This window comes from Salmo trutta, chromosome 37, assembly GCF_901001165.1.
Source record: "Salmo trutta chromosome 37, fSalTru1.1, whole genome shotgun sequence".
Taxonomy (NCBI): domain Eukaryota; kingdom Metazoa; phylum Chordata; class Actinopteri; order Salmoniformes; family Salmonidae; genus Salmo; species Salmo trutta.
In genome coordinates, this window is record NC_042993.1 from 17,906,349 (window position 1) to 17,919,157 (window position 12,809).

The window sequence follows — 12,809 nt, forward strand, 5'->3', positions numbered from 1 at the left end:
GAGGATTAAATGTCAGAAATTGTGAAAAACTGAGTTTAAATGGCTTTGGCTAAGGTGTATGTAATCTTCTGACTTCAACTGTATACTTTGGATATCGTATTCAGTAGTCCACTTTTTTAATGATGTAACATATTTAGTTAGATAAGACAGTGGAAGAATCTACATGTTGATGTGATTTTTATGATAATGTGCTGGTGCTCTCTTGCCTTTATCATTTTGATTCATCTTTTTTATACCACTTTTGTTTTGTTTTTATATTCATATGTTACATTTATCATTTATTTTCTGTCAGAATTCTAAATCTATAATGTCTGAAATATGAACATTTTCTTAACAGGTACAGTACAGTTTTTCAGACGGAGCTTGAGACTGAACAAAGATACAGAAATGTATATTAGTGTAGTAACAACCATATTATGATGAGTACAAAAATAAGGACATTTAAAATGATTCCTTCAAGTAAAATAAATAAGTAAACACACACCCAAAATAGTTCCGATATTAAATAATTGGGGGTATAGATAGTGTGTGCAACTTTATTTTTCTATTGTTCCTGCAACCCAGTGATAGATGAAACTTTATTACGGAAGCCTACCACTATAATCTAAATGAAGACACTTCCCTCATTTAATCCTTAAAAGGGTACATCCATTTTTAGACTTCAATTTGAGAGTGGTTACATTTCTCCAGCCACATCCCTCAGCTGTTTAACAAAACAGTGGTGGGGTGTCAACTTTGTTGTTGTTTGAAAGATTGCCCCTTTAACCACTGAAACGCAACTCTTCAAGATTTAGGCTTATAATACAATATAGAAGTGGGTTATTTGACTTCACACAGCAGTGCCACACCACGTAGTATCCAGTACTCAGGCGGTGGAGCAGTCCTTAGTTCCACAGCAGCAATGTAATTCAGGTCCATCCTTACAGGCTTCTTATATATGGGACAGGAGTATAACCGGGCATCCTTGACACCTGAAATGACCACAGCAACAATAAACATCCATTACCTATAGATGATGATAACATGAGTTTATTTTTCACTGCATGTTGTCCATTCAGTAGGTCTGACATACCGTAACCATTGAAGACCACATGGTTATTGACCTAAAAGTTATATAATTTCTACTGACATATTCAACATATAATGTATAGATGAAAACAACAAGCAGCTGAATGAGATACTGTTCAATGAGTCTCCAGGAAGTTACAGTAAATACTGACTACAGCACTCACCATTATTTTCAGCATACATCCTGACTACAGGCATCATCTCAAACAACACTTTGGGTTTAGAGTCGATGAGTTTGCAGTTCCTCCTGTCCCAGCCGGCCCCCTCCAGATAGAGGCCGTACACATACACCCCCTCAGAGGGCGGCTGGGTGATGTCATCCTTCATCCACTTGGTCACCTCGTTGCACAGCACCATACGGTCTAGGGCCCAGCCCTTGTTTGCACGAGTGATCTCCTACACGCACAAAAACAGAGTTTCATAGACTGGCTTTGTCTTTGTAGCTTCATGATCAACTATGACTGTGTAGTGTGTGCAACCTCTAAATATAACCTCAGTGGCCTAGCCAAGTCAGTAAGTATGTTCCATTGTGATTGCATTAGAATGTGCCATCTGTACCTGTCTCATGGCGGTCAGGAAGCCCTGTGGGTTAAAGAACCCTGTCATCCAGAAACAGTTGGGCCGTCCTTCAAAGATCCACGCCTGGAACTGACGGTTCCTATCCAGCAACTCAGTAAACCAGAACCCTAAAGTGCTGGAGGCCCATGACGCCTAGAACACAGGAATACAGAAGTAGAAAATAGAACACGGAATAGATGCGTAGAAAACTGAATAAATGTGTACCCAGAGCCAGTAATAAACGTACCTTCTTCCAACGCGAGGGGATGCGTGCGTCATACATGCAGTCCAGCGCGTCCCGTAGGTTCTCACTCATGATGATGGTGCCGTCGATGGCCAGTTTGAGGTCGGTCAGCGTGTTCCTGACCAGCACGATGACCCTCTGCATGCGGTCTATCTCCTGTCGCAGGAAGATGTTCATGGGCTGAAGCAGACCCATCTTCTGTAGCCTCTCTCTCACCTGGATATATTGAAAACATGTTCTTGTGAAATTACGCTTTAAATAAATGTTTATTTGATTCTTAACATATTGGATTGCAAATGCATAACACAGTTCTGAACATTAAAAGTAAACCTGTATTGCAGTAAAAACATTCACTTCAAAGTGGATCTCACTGCACTATGGGTACATAGTGGGTACACATTTTATTGCATGGGTTATTGTTAGATGACTTGGCGTCACCCTGTGAGAGTTCTTTAACGATCTACCTTGCTGCAGCAAGGTATTATGGGAAATAATATTTTTAATGGCCAGCACTGTATTAATCGTGGGTGATAATTTCCAGTAGGGTTAGCGAACTCCAGACCAGTGCTACTCACTTCAAATGGTACGTAGTCTGGAGGGAGTTTCTCCAGCATGTCGTCAGCCAGCCTGGCCACAATGGCCTCCCTGGTCTCCCCTCCGCCACTGGAGCTGTCCTTAGGCTGGATGGACAGGATGGTGTCCAGGACGTCTTTGGCCAGCTTGCTCTGGTACGTTATGTCAGCATTGGGGTGCAGGCCAAACACCTCTGGAGTGTCGTAAGCTGGTAGGCCCTGCAGAGGAAAACACATAAATTAGGATTACAATCCGCATGTCTGTGCATTACCAAACTACAGTAAAACGTGTAATGCATTGTGGATATCTCATAAGGTGTTATACCTCATAGGAAGTGTTATCAAATGCCTCAATGTAAAACATAATGTATACAACACACATCTTCATGCAGTCTCACTACATTAATTCAATCAAATGTTACACAGCACTGTAAACTGCAGGAGAGACTGAGTGTGAAAAATGGACTGACCTGAATGTATGTCAGATATTGGTCCACGTTGGTACACTTGGGAATGCTGTAGCCTTTGTAGAAATAGAAGTCAGGTCCAAACATGTTTTCACTGAACCAGACCTTGGCGAAGGTGTTGAGCAGACGCTTGTCATAGTCGTCTGTCACCCTACCGCCATACTGGATCTCCCCGATCATGTAGCGCACTGTATTCCAGGATACACCCTGGGGAGACGTCAGACTACCATCAACACAGGAACAGACACATCTTACATAGGAAGACAGGTAGCAGTACTAACAGTAGAAGTAAAGATAGAGCTTTACTTAGTTACAGCAGGAGCTTCTCGTCTCTGCACCTACCTTCTTGATGTCCATGTCGTCCAGGTGGTTCTGAACAAACTGCACGGTGGCGTTGAAGTCAGCCTGGTTGAACTCGTAGGGGATGTTCCAGCCCAGGGGGCCGAATTTACGCCTCTCCTGGACTGTAGAGTGGAGGAACACCACCCCATACAGCATGGGCCTCCACTGGACCATGTTACTGACATCCAGCAGGTCCTGGTTAATGCCTGGGGCAACAAACAAGAAGCTAGGGTTAGGATTAGGGTTGTGGTTGAGGCTAAGGTTGAATTGGGATATGGACGTGACTCTAGGGTTAGGGTTGAACTGGGATGTGGACATGATGCTAGGGTTAGGATTAAGGTTGTGGTTGAGGCTAGGGTTGAACCAGGATTTGGACATGAAGCTAGATTAAGGGTTAAGGCTAGGGTTGTTGTTTAGGGTTAACCAGAAGAAACGGGGGTGTATGTGTGTGTTTGTTTGTGTAGGTGCGTACACATGCATGGATATGTATGTGTGAACTGTGGTGTGACCCACCTCCATAAGTCCTCTTCAGCCCTGCCTTCAGTCCCTGTGGAGGCTCATTAGTGAACTTGATGGACATCTGCAGCAGTGTGATGGGGAAGTGTTTTTGGACCTCTGTAGTAATCCACAGGCGGAAGGTCTCATGGACGGAGTCTGTCTCTGTCACAGTATCCATCAGCTCATCCATGAAGTCCAGGCCCAGGTGGCAGTTCTGGAGCAAAGCCCAGCCACCCTGTGTGTGCATTTTGAAGAAAATTGAAAATAAAAAAATACATAGTTAATTGTCCATATTGGGAGAGTAATTCATTACTAATGTCATTATGTAATTACATTAATAATGTGAGGGCGATGCATGTGGTGTTAGTCCATTTCATTTTTAATACAGTCTAATACGGTCTAAATCAATCACATCCATTTTCATTAACACCATGGTTCAATTTCAATTCATATTCCATCCCTATCGCTATTTGAATTCCCAATTTGATTACAAATGAGATGGCATGGACCACAATTCATGGCAGAATGCTGATACCTAATAAGATAGTTTCGCTCACCCGACTTCTTCACTAAGCGCAATAGCCTGGGGACAAGGGATAATTATAACTTGACTGTTAGGAGTCCAGTCAGTGTGTACTGTAATGCTGTGTTCAGGACTCACGTTGGCCATGGTCTGCTGGAGCAGCTTGCGTGCGTGGACTTCCTGTCCCTGGCCCATGGAGACATAGCGCGTCTCTATCTTCAGCCTCTTCCCCAGGACGATGATGGAGTCGGTGGGGTCTGAGCCCATGGACAGGAAGCAGATGAGCGGGGTCCGGGGGTCTGACTCCTCCCACGTCTTCTCCAGGTCCAGGATCACTCCCTCTGCATACTTCTCTCCCATCGAGTCCATGATGTACTTACGGGCCTGGAGGATAACAGGTAAAGCATGAGTTAAAAAGTCACCTGCTACTAGATTCAAGCAATATGCAGTAGAAATACTCTCTAAAACTCAGTCCAAAGCTTTGATGAAAATACCAAAAAGCGTAGACATTTCATAAAGTATTATGTCTTGGATTGATTGATTAATTACTTAATCATTCAATGAGAGTTACCGGTGTACCTGTGCGATGGTCCTGTCTGGGCACCAGGAGCGTATGAGCAGCAGGCGGTGGAAACAGTCCAGGCTCTGGTCATAGGCATTAGGGATCACCTCCTCCTCAGGGGCCTCCTTATCAAACCATGCCTTCCACTGCTTCTCATTACGACAGATCTGGACACACAGACACACACAGCTCAGTACAATGACTAGTTCAATGCCATATGTGACAGAGCTCAGAGGAGTAAAAGGAGCACTGTAATCATAGAGGAGCACTACAATGAATAGGGGGGGTTACAGGGGTGAGGGGGCCATGAAACAGATTTATTGAGGGGGCCATGAAACAGACTTATTGAGGGGGCCATGAAACAGACTTATTGAGGGGGCCATGAAACAGACTTATTGAGGGGGCCATGAAACAGACTTATTGAGGGAGGGTATTAGAGAGTGTGACAACATTAAGTAGCAGTGTAAGGAAGCACCACATGGGAAACACACCTGATCAAGGATATCAGAGAACTGCCACAGTTTACTGAGCTCCACCAGATTGAGCCAAGTCATGTCTAAGATCCACTTGGCAGGCTTATGGGGGCAAGCCTTCAGATCCAGAGAGGCACCTCCTGCATAGGACAGACAGAGGATGTTCAATGGTCTGTGAGCAATGAACAACATTTTGCTATTCAACATTTCAGTAACTGTGGACTACAGATTGGTGGAATTAATTGGAGGACGGAGTTTGTTTCACACCTTTAATGAGGGTGAGGAACTCCGCGTGTTTCACGCGGTTACTCTGCATGTCGATCTTCAGCGTCAGCAGGAGGGTAAACAGGAATTTGTGCTCCTCATACAGACCCCTGGCTGCGTACTTGTGCACCTCAAAGGTCATGTGCTCAATGATGTTCGCTATTCGCTTGCTGGTAATTGGACTTTTGGTTGATCTGTTCAGAAGACATATTGTGGTGGTTATTATGTTAATATTAAAATGTAACTGTTGCTATGGTTTCAGATATTATACTTCAAGAATCAGGTGACTCCTACAACTACACAAAAGACTATGCAAAACCACAAATCCCCCAGTGTCAATTCACAAATCATTGATTACGTATTCATTCAATTCAATGGTCACATAAAATTACTGAACCACATCTGAGGACCAACAATTTCAATGAAATACATAAATACAAATATATGTTATTCAGTATGAGAAAAAGTGTACCTGGCCAGAGAAAGGTCAAAGATTCCCAAGAACTGTCGAAGTGACGTTTGGTACATGACGTTAACCATGGACATCTCAGTGATGAGGAAGTACAGGATGCTGCCTCTGGTGGCCACTGTAACAGCACAATAACACACAGGCTGACAGCGAGTGACAGACAATGCTCATTCTATATTATCATACATCCAGCTCTGCTCAAACAAACTTGCCATGGGAAAAGTGTGAGGAACAGATTGCTCCTGAAGAACAGTCAACACATGGTGGTTAGTGCCTGTTGCTATCCACCAGAGCACTGTGATTGGTTGGTCAGCAAATCAATAAAGAGCCCAAAATGCTTTGACCCTTACCCTAAAACAAACCGGTACAGTACACCCCACCCAACGCACCAGGTCTGTACTGAAAATATCTACCCTAACCACAGTACAACCAACTCACCAGGTCTGTACTGAGAATAACTACCCTAACCACAGTACAACCAACTCACCAGGTCTGTACTGAGAATAACTACCCTAACCACAGTACAACCAACTCACCAGGTCTGTACTGAGAATAACTACCCTAACCACAGTACAACCAACTCACCAGGTCTGTACCGAGTATAACTCTTCCCTAACCACAGTACAACCAACTCACCAGGTCTGTACTGAGAATAACTACCCTAACCACAGTACAACCAACTCACCAGGTCTGTACTGAGAATAACTACCCTAACCACAGTACAACCAACTCACCAGGTCTGTACTCCTCTCTAGCGGTGTTGATCTGGATCTCGGTCTCGGCTGAGATCTGTAGTTTCTGTGTGACGTCCTCGGCGGTGCGCTTGGTGTTGCCCAGGACGATGATGAGGCTCTCGTCGTCCACCAGGGAACCCTGCGTAGAGGTCAGACGATACAGCAGGTTGTCCTCCAGCTCTTTCATCTTCCTCTTGTTGGCCGTTACATCTTCCAGCAGGTCTGTGCGCTCCTTCTCCAACTCCTAGATATAACAGGGATAGATAAGAGCACTGTTCAGACACATACACTAATGTTCTTGTTGGCCGTCACATCCTCCAGCAGGTCTGTACACTCCTTCTCCAATAGGCAGAAACACCGGTCAGACACAGCTCGGAACAGGAGAGTTCCCACCTGGACAAAAGGAACACCTATGTGAGAATGCTATTCATTGACTACAGCTCAGCGTTCAACACCATACTGCCCTCAAAGCTCAACAATAAGCTAAGGACCCTGGGACTAAACACCTCCCTCTGCAACTGGATCCTGGACTTCCTGACAGGCCGCCCCCAGGTGGTAAGGGTAGGTAAAAACACATCCGCCACGCTGATCCTCAAGGGTGCGTGCGCAGTCCCCTCCTGTACTCCCTGTTCACTCATGACTGCACGGCCAGGCACGACTCCAACACCATCATTAAATTTGCAGATGACACAACAGCGGTAGGCCTGATCACCGACAACGACGAGACATCCTATAGGGAGGAGGTCAGAGACCTGGCCGTGTGGTGCCAGAACAACAACCTCTCTCTCAACGTGATCAAGACAAAGGAGATGATTGTGGACTACAGGAAAAAGAGGACCGAGCTCGCCCCCATTCTCATTGACGGGGCTGCAGTGGAGCAGGTTGAGAGCTTCAAGTTCCTTGGTGTCCACATCACCAACAAACTAACATGGTCCAAGCACACCAAGAGTCGTGAAGAGGGCACGACAAAACGTATTCCCCCTCAGGAGACTGAAAAGATTTGGCATGGGTCCTCAGATCCTCAAAAGGTTCTACAGCTGCACCATTGCGAGCATCTTGACTGGTTGCATCACTGCCTGGTATGGAAACTGCTCGGTCTCCGACCACAAGGCACTACAGAGGGTAGTCCGAACGGCCCAGTACATCGCCAAGCTTCCTGCCATCCAGGACCTCTATACCAGGCGGTGTCAGAGGAAGGCCCTAAAGATTGTCAAAGACTCCAGCCACCCTAGTCATAGACAGTTCTCTCTGCTACCGCACAGCAAGCAGTACCGAAGCGCCAAGTCTAGTTCCAAGAGGTTTCTAAACAGCTTCTACCCCCAAGCCATAAGACTCCTGAACATCTAATCAAATGGCTACCCAGACTATTTGCATTGCCCTCCCCCTCTTTACACCACTGCTACTCTCTGTTGTCATCTATGCTTAGTCACTTTAATAACTCTACCTACATGTACATACTACCTCAACTAACCGGTGCCCCCGCACATTGACTATATACAGGGTACCCCCCTGTATATAGTCTCGGTATTGTTATTTTACTGCTGCTCTTTAATTACTTGTTACTTTTATCTCTTATTCTATCCATATTTTTTTTAAACTGAATTGTTGGTTAGGGGCTCGTAAGTAAGCATTTCACTGTAAGGTGAAACACCTGTTGTTTTCGGCGCATGTGACTAATAACATTTGATTTGATTTCAGACCAACAGCAAGAAATAAACAGGCACACCATTCAGACAGACACTGATTTTGGGGGTCATTTTTCAGGTCATACTAACATTTCTCTGCATACAGACCTGGCTGGGTTCATGCGCTCTGTGTTCATTTGATTCAGTGCATTTGAAAATGGGTGGTCACAGTCATTATGTACAATTCTAATAAAGGCTCACTATTAAACAACTATAACAAAATGACCTTTTGTTGATACATTCAAATGTTTTTATCCATAATTTCATAAGCATATGATTGGACGTGGTTCCTGACTTGTTTCTCAGTGAGGATGACCCGTCCCAGCAGCTGGTCCTCCAGACCCCTCATGGTGACAGTGAAGTCTATGATGGAGGTGCGGGCGCTGATCTCTGGGGTGTACGCAGGGTTGGGGAGCTTGGTCGTCACATAAAGACGGAACCCCCTCATCACATCCACCTCCTTGTCTCCCACTTTCACCTGGTACATGAAGGGAGAAAGACAGTCATGAAGGGAGAAAGACAGTCATGAAGGGAGAAAGACAGTCATGGAGGGAGAAAGACAGTCATGGAGGGAGAAAGACAGTCATGAAGGGAGAAAGACAGTCATGGAGGGAGAAAGACAGTCATGGAGGGAGAAAGACAGTCATGAAGGGAGAAAGACAGTCATGAAGGGAGAAAGACAGTCATGAAGGGAGAAAAACAGTTATGAAGGGAGAAAGCCAATGTGGTTCCACTGGTTACATCAGAATTCATTCCCAAACCACTCCACTGTGACAAAAGCCGTTGCCCAGATTAAGCAGACCAAGGCCATGTTCAGTTGTCAAACGTTCTTGAACGTTGCAGATAGAAATTCCATGAATAGAGCTGATGTGATTCGTTATTCTACATGTCAGAGAGGCATGTTTGATCTTCGTAGCCTATTTCTATCTGAACGTTCCAAAACGTTCAATCCTGCTGAACGGGATAATGACATATTTTCCTGACGTCGTTTGCAACCAGAAAAAGTACCAAGCAATTGTTTGCCAGCAGTGACTGTTATAAGGGTAAATACAGCTACATAGGCCACATGAATGTCGAGGGCTTGGGACTAGAAGGTTCTATCTGTAAAAAGATGATTCTGAGATAATTGGCTTTAAAGTTCTGAACCCACATTGGTTTGAATTGTGTCAGCGATTTTTATATTGTATTCTTTTGAACTTAACAACATGAATTGGGGTATTTAGAGTACTATATAGCTAGAGAACATTGAACCGAACAAGGTTATGTCAATAACAACATTTTGACACATTTTGCTCTCGATGTATTATATTAGAGAGAATAACCCCAGATAACCCCTATAACGATAATGTGTTTCATTTGATAATGTGATGATTGACAATGTGGTTAGGATAATAGTACATACTTTATAAGTGGAGCCCGTCTTGATGAAGTTTTTCTCCAGTACGTTGTCCAGTGCTGGGTCCAGCTCCTCCCCTACATCCTCGATCAGTAGGGGGCGCCCCAGAGACAGGCTGTCCTCCAGGTGGTTCCTGAAGTACTTGTGGTTCAGGGAGGTGATCTGGGAACCACAGAAATGTCTCATTGCTGACACAGTATTACACAGAGTTTCTTTACCAAGAAGGAAGATCTGACAGATCCAAAGGTTAGTTAGGCCTAAGGTTAGTGTAACCTCTGTTTGGAAACATACAAAATCTATCGGCTGGATAATGGGAGGGCATAGTTATGGGAGAGAATAGTGTGAAAATGAATGCAGCCCAACCTGCAGCTCATTCATGGATTCTTTATTTTTTATCCAGATCTTGCCCTGGGTCTGAGGGTCTATGAGGAGAGGGAAGCGTGAGGCCTTGGTGATGATGATTCCGTTCTGGATGGATAGGTCATCGTTGGGCAGGCCCTGAAGGTTCCACTCGCTGACCGTGGGTGCGTCGATCAGCATCTCGGTCAGGTTGAGGTTGTTCCCGAACGGGATGTGTCTGGTCTTCATCTCCCTCTGCCAGTCGGTCAGGAGAAGGTTCCGGAACTCCTGGTTGAAGGGGCCGGAGTAGGACAGAAAGGCCGTGGCCAATAAGACGTCACCTGAATCAGGAAGTAAGCACACATAGGTTGGTTCTTGCCTCCATTCTACTGTATAGCATAACTACAGATAAAACACTAATACACATTGAAAAATATGGTAAAGAAGCAAACGGAGCATCTCCCCCAAAAATAAGATGTAGAGAATTGTAGACAATGGACAAAAGGTAATACGAAGCTTTGGGAAAGTTAGTCCTGTTATTACTGTAAAATAGGTGGAGAAAAAAGGGTTGAATGAACCCACCTACAAGGCGCTTGGTCTGGGCGGCAAACTCTTTGCTCTGCTCTGTCCAGCGCTCCTTCTCTCCAGCCAGACCACTGATGAGGCTAGAGGCCGTCTGCATCTTGTGTCTGCAGCGTTCAGCATCCTCCAACAGAGTCTGAGAGAGAGAGAGAGGGAATATATATGTTTTTAATGGAATATTCCTTTTTTTTATGTAAGGCAATGAGAAGAGAGGTGTTCAGTACCTGTTTCTCCATCATGGCCTTCTCATACTCTGCTTGGACCACATCCAGCTCTGCCTGCTTGTCATCCAGCTCTGCCTGGGCCGCCTGCAGGTCTATGTTGGCTATGGCCAGCCGGTTCTGCTGCACTGCCAGGTTAGCCTAAGAGGAAAGTACAGTATCAAATATTAACTGGACACTCGGGGACAACAAAATGTACTGGAAACAAGAAATCAATTAGCAAGTTTGTGGTACACATGTCAAAGGTTATCAGAGAGGCGGGTGGTGTTACACAACACCACCGTGGTTAGGCCCACCTTTAATGGGAGCACCTCCTTGTTGATGGAGAAGAAGGAGGCCATGGCTTTGGTCCAGGAGGCCAGACCAGCCACGTTTCCACACACACGCTTGGCCGTCTCCAGGGTGTAGTCTGGCATGTCGAAGTAGGGCAGCAGTAGCTCCACCATCTCCTCATTGATACTGTCTTTGGGGAATTGCTGTTAGAGAGAGACAACAGAGCCGGAGATCTCAAAGCAAGCTGCCATTGCATCACCACTGAAGTTGATTTTCTGGTCATATGGACAGTTGGTCGGAAGTTTACATACACTTAGGTTGGAGTCATTAAAACTCGTTTTTCAACCACCCCACAAATTTCTTATTAACAAACTATAGTTTTGGCAAGTCGGTTAGGACATCTACTTTGTGCATGACACAAGTCATTTTTCCAACAATTGTTTACAGACAGATTATTTCACTGTATCACAATTCCAGTGCGTCAGAGGTTTACATACACTAAGTTGACTGTGCCTTTAAACAGCTTGGAAAATTCCAGAAAATGATGTCATGGTTTTAGAAGCTTCTGATAGACTAATTGACATAATTTGAGTCAATTGGAGGTGTACCTGTGGATGTATTTCAAGGTCTACCTTAAAACTCAGTGCCTCTTTGCTTGACATCATGGAAAATCAAAAGAAATCAGCCAAGACCTCAGAAAAAAATTGTAGACCTCCACAAGTCTGGTTCATCCTTGGGAGCAATTTCCAAACGCCTGAAGGTACCACGTTCATCTGTACAAACAATAGTACTCAAGTATAAACACCATGGGACCACGCAGCCGTCATACCGCTCAGGAAGGAGACGCATTCTGTCTCTTAGAGATGAACGAACTTTGGTGCGAAAACTGCAAATCAATCCCAGAACAACAGCAAAGGACCTTGTGAAGATGCTGGAGGAAACAGGTACAAAAGTATCTATATCCACAGTAAAACAAGTCCTATATCGACATAAGCTGAAAGGCCGCTCAGCAAGGAAGAAGCCACTGCTTCAAAACCGCCATAGAAAAGCCAGACTACGGTTTGCAACTGCACATGGGGACAAAGATCATACTTTTTGGAGAAATGTCCTCTGGTCTGATGAAACAAAAATAGAACTGTTTGGCCATAATGACCATCGTTATTTTTGGAGGAAAAAGGGGGAGGCTTGCAAGCCGAAGAACACCATCCCAACCGTGAAGCCCGGGGGTGGCAGCATCATGTTGTGGGGGTACTTTGCTGCAGGAGGGACTGGTGCACTTCACAAAATAGATGGCATCATGAGGTAGGAAAATTCTGTAGATATATTAAAGCAACATCTCAAGACATCAGTCAGGAAGTTAAAGCTTGGTCGCAAACAGGTCTTCCAAACGCACAATGACCCCAAGCATACTTCCAAAGTTGTGGCAAAATAGCTTAAGGACAACAAAGTCAAGGTACTGGAGTGGCCATCACAAAGCCCCCACCTCAATCCTATAGAACATTTGTGGGCAGAACTGAAAAAGTGTGTGCGAGCAAGGAG

At 44.9% G+C, this 12,809-nt stretch overlaps 1 protein-coding gene across 8 annotated transcripts in view; it reads right to left on the reverse strand.

Annotated features, from left to right (window-relative positions):
• Positions 1–376: 376 nt before the first annotated feature.
• Positions 377–12,809, reverse strand: part of LOC115176846 (dynein heavy chain 5, axonemal) — a 63,756-nt gene continuing 51,323 nt past the window's right edge. For 7 of the 8 annotated variants that reach the window (XM_029737184.1, XM_029737182.1, XM_029737185.1 and 4 more), the window contains 20 exons: positions 11,294–11,473; positions 11,001–11,138; positions 10,777–10,912; positions 10,219–10,535; positions 9,862–10,017; positions 8,755–8,937; positions 6,775–7,018; positions 6,044–6,158; positions 5,575–5,765; positions 5,326–5,447; positions 4,852–5,001; positions 4,411–4,656; positions 3,765–3,984; positions 3,252–3,457; positions 2,913–3,116; positions 2,446–2,661; positions 1,874–2,086; positions 1,627–1,779; positions 1,233–1,464; positions 377–971 (listed from right to left, as the gene is read on the reverse strand). In XM_029737184.1, the coding sequence (XP_029593044.1) occupies positions 820–971; positions 1,233–1,464; positions 1,627–1,779; positions 1,874–2,086; positions 2,446–2,661; positions 2,913–3,116; positions 3,252–3,457; positions 3,765–3,984; positions 4,411–4,656; positions 4,852–5,001; positions 5,326–5,447; positions 5,575–5,765; positions 6,044–6,158; positions 6,775–7,018; positions 8,755–8,937; positions 9,862–10,017; positions 10,219–10,535; positions 10,777–10,912; positions 11,001–11,138; positions 11,294–11,473 (3,774 nt within the window). In that variant the 3' untranslated portion in view covers positions 377–819. Of the gene's footprint in view, positions 972–1,232; positions 1,465–1,626; positions 1,780–1,873; positions 2,087–2,445; positions 2,662–2,912; positions 3,133–3,251; positions 3,458–3,764; positions 3,985–4,410; positions 4,657–4,851; positions 5,002–5,325; positions 5,448–5,574; positions 5,766–6,043; positions 6,159–6,774; positions 7,019–8,754; positions 8,938–9,861; positions 10,018–10,218; positions 10,536–10,776; positions 10,913–11,000; positions 11,139–11,293; positions 11,474–12,809 lie in introns of those variants that run through there. The other variant, XM_029737187.1, reaches the window with a different exon arrangement.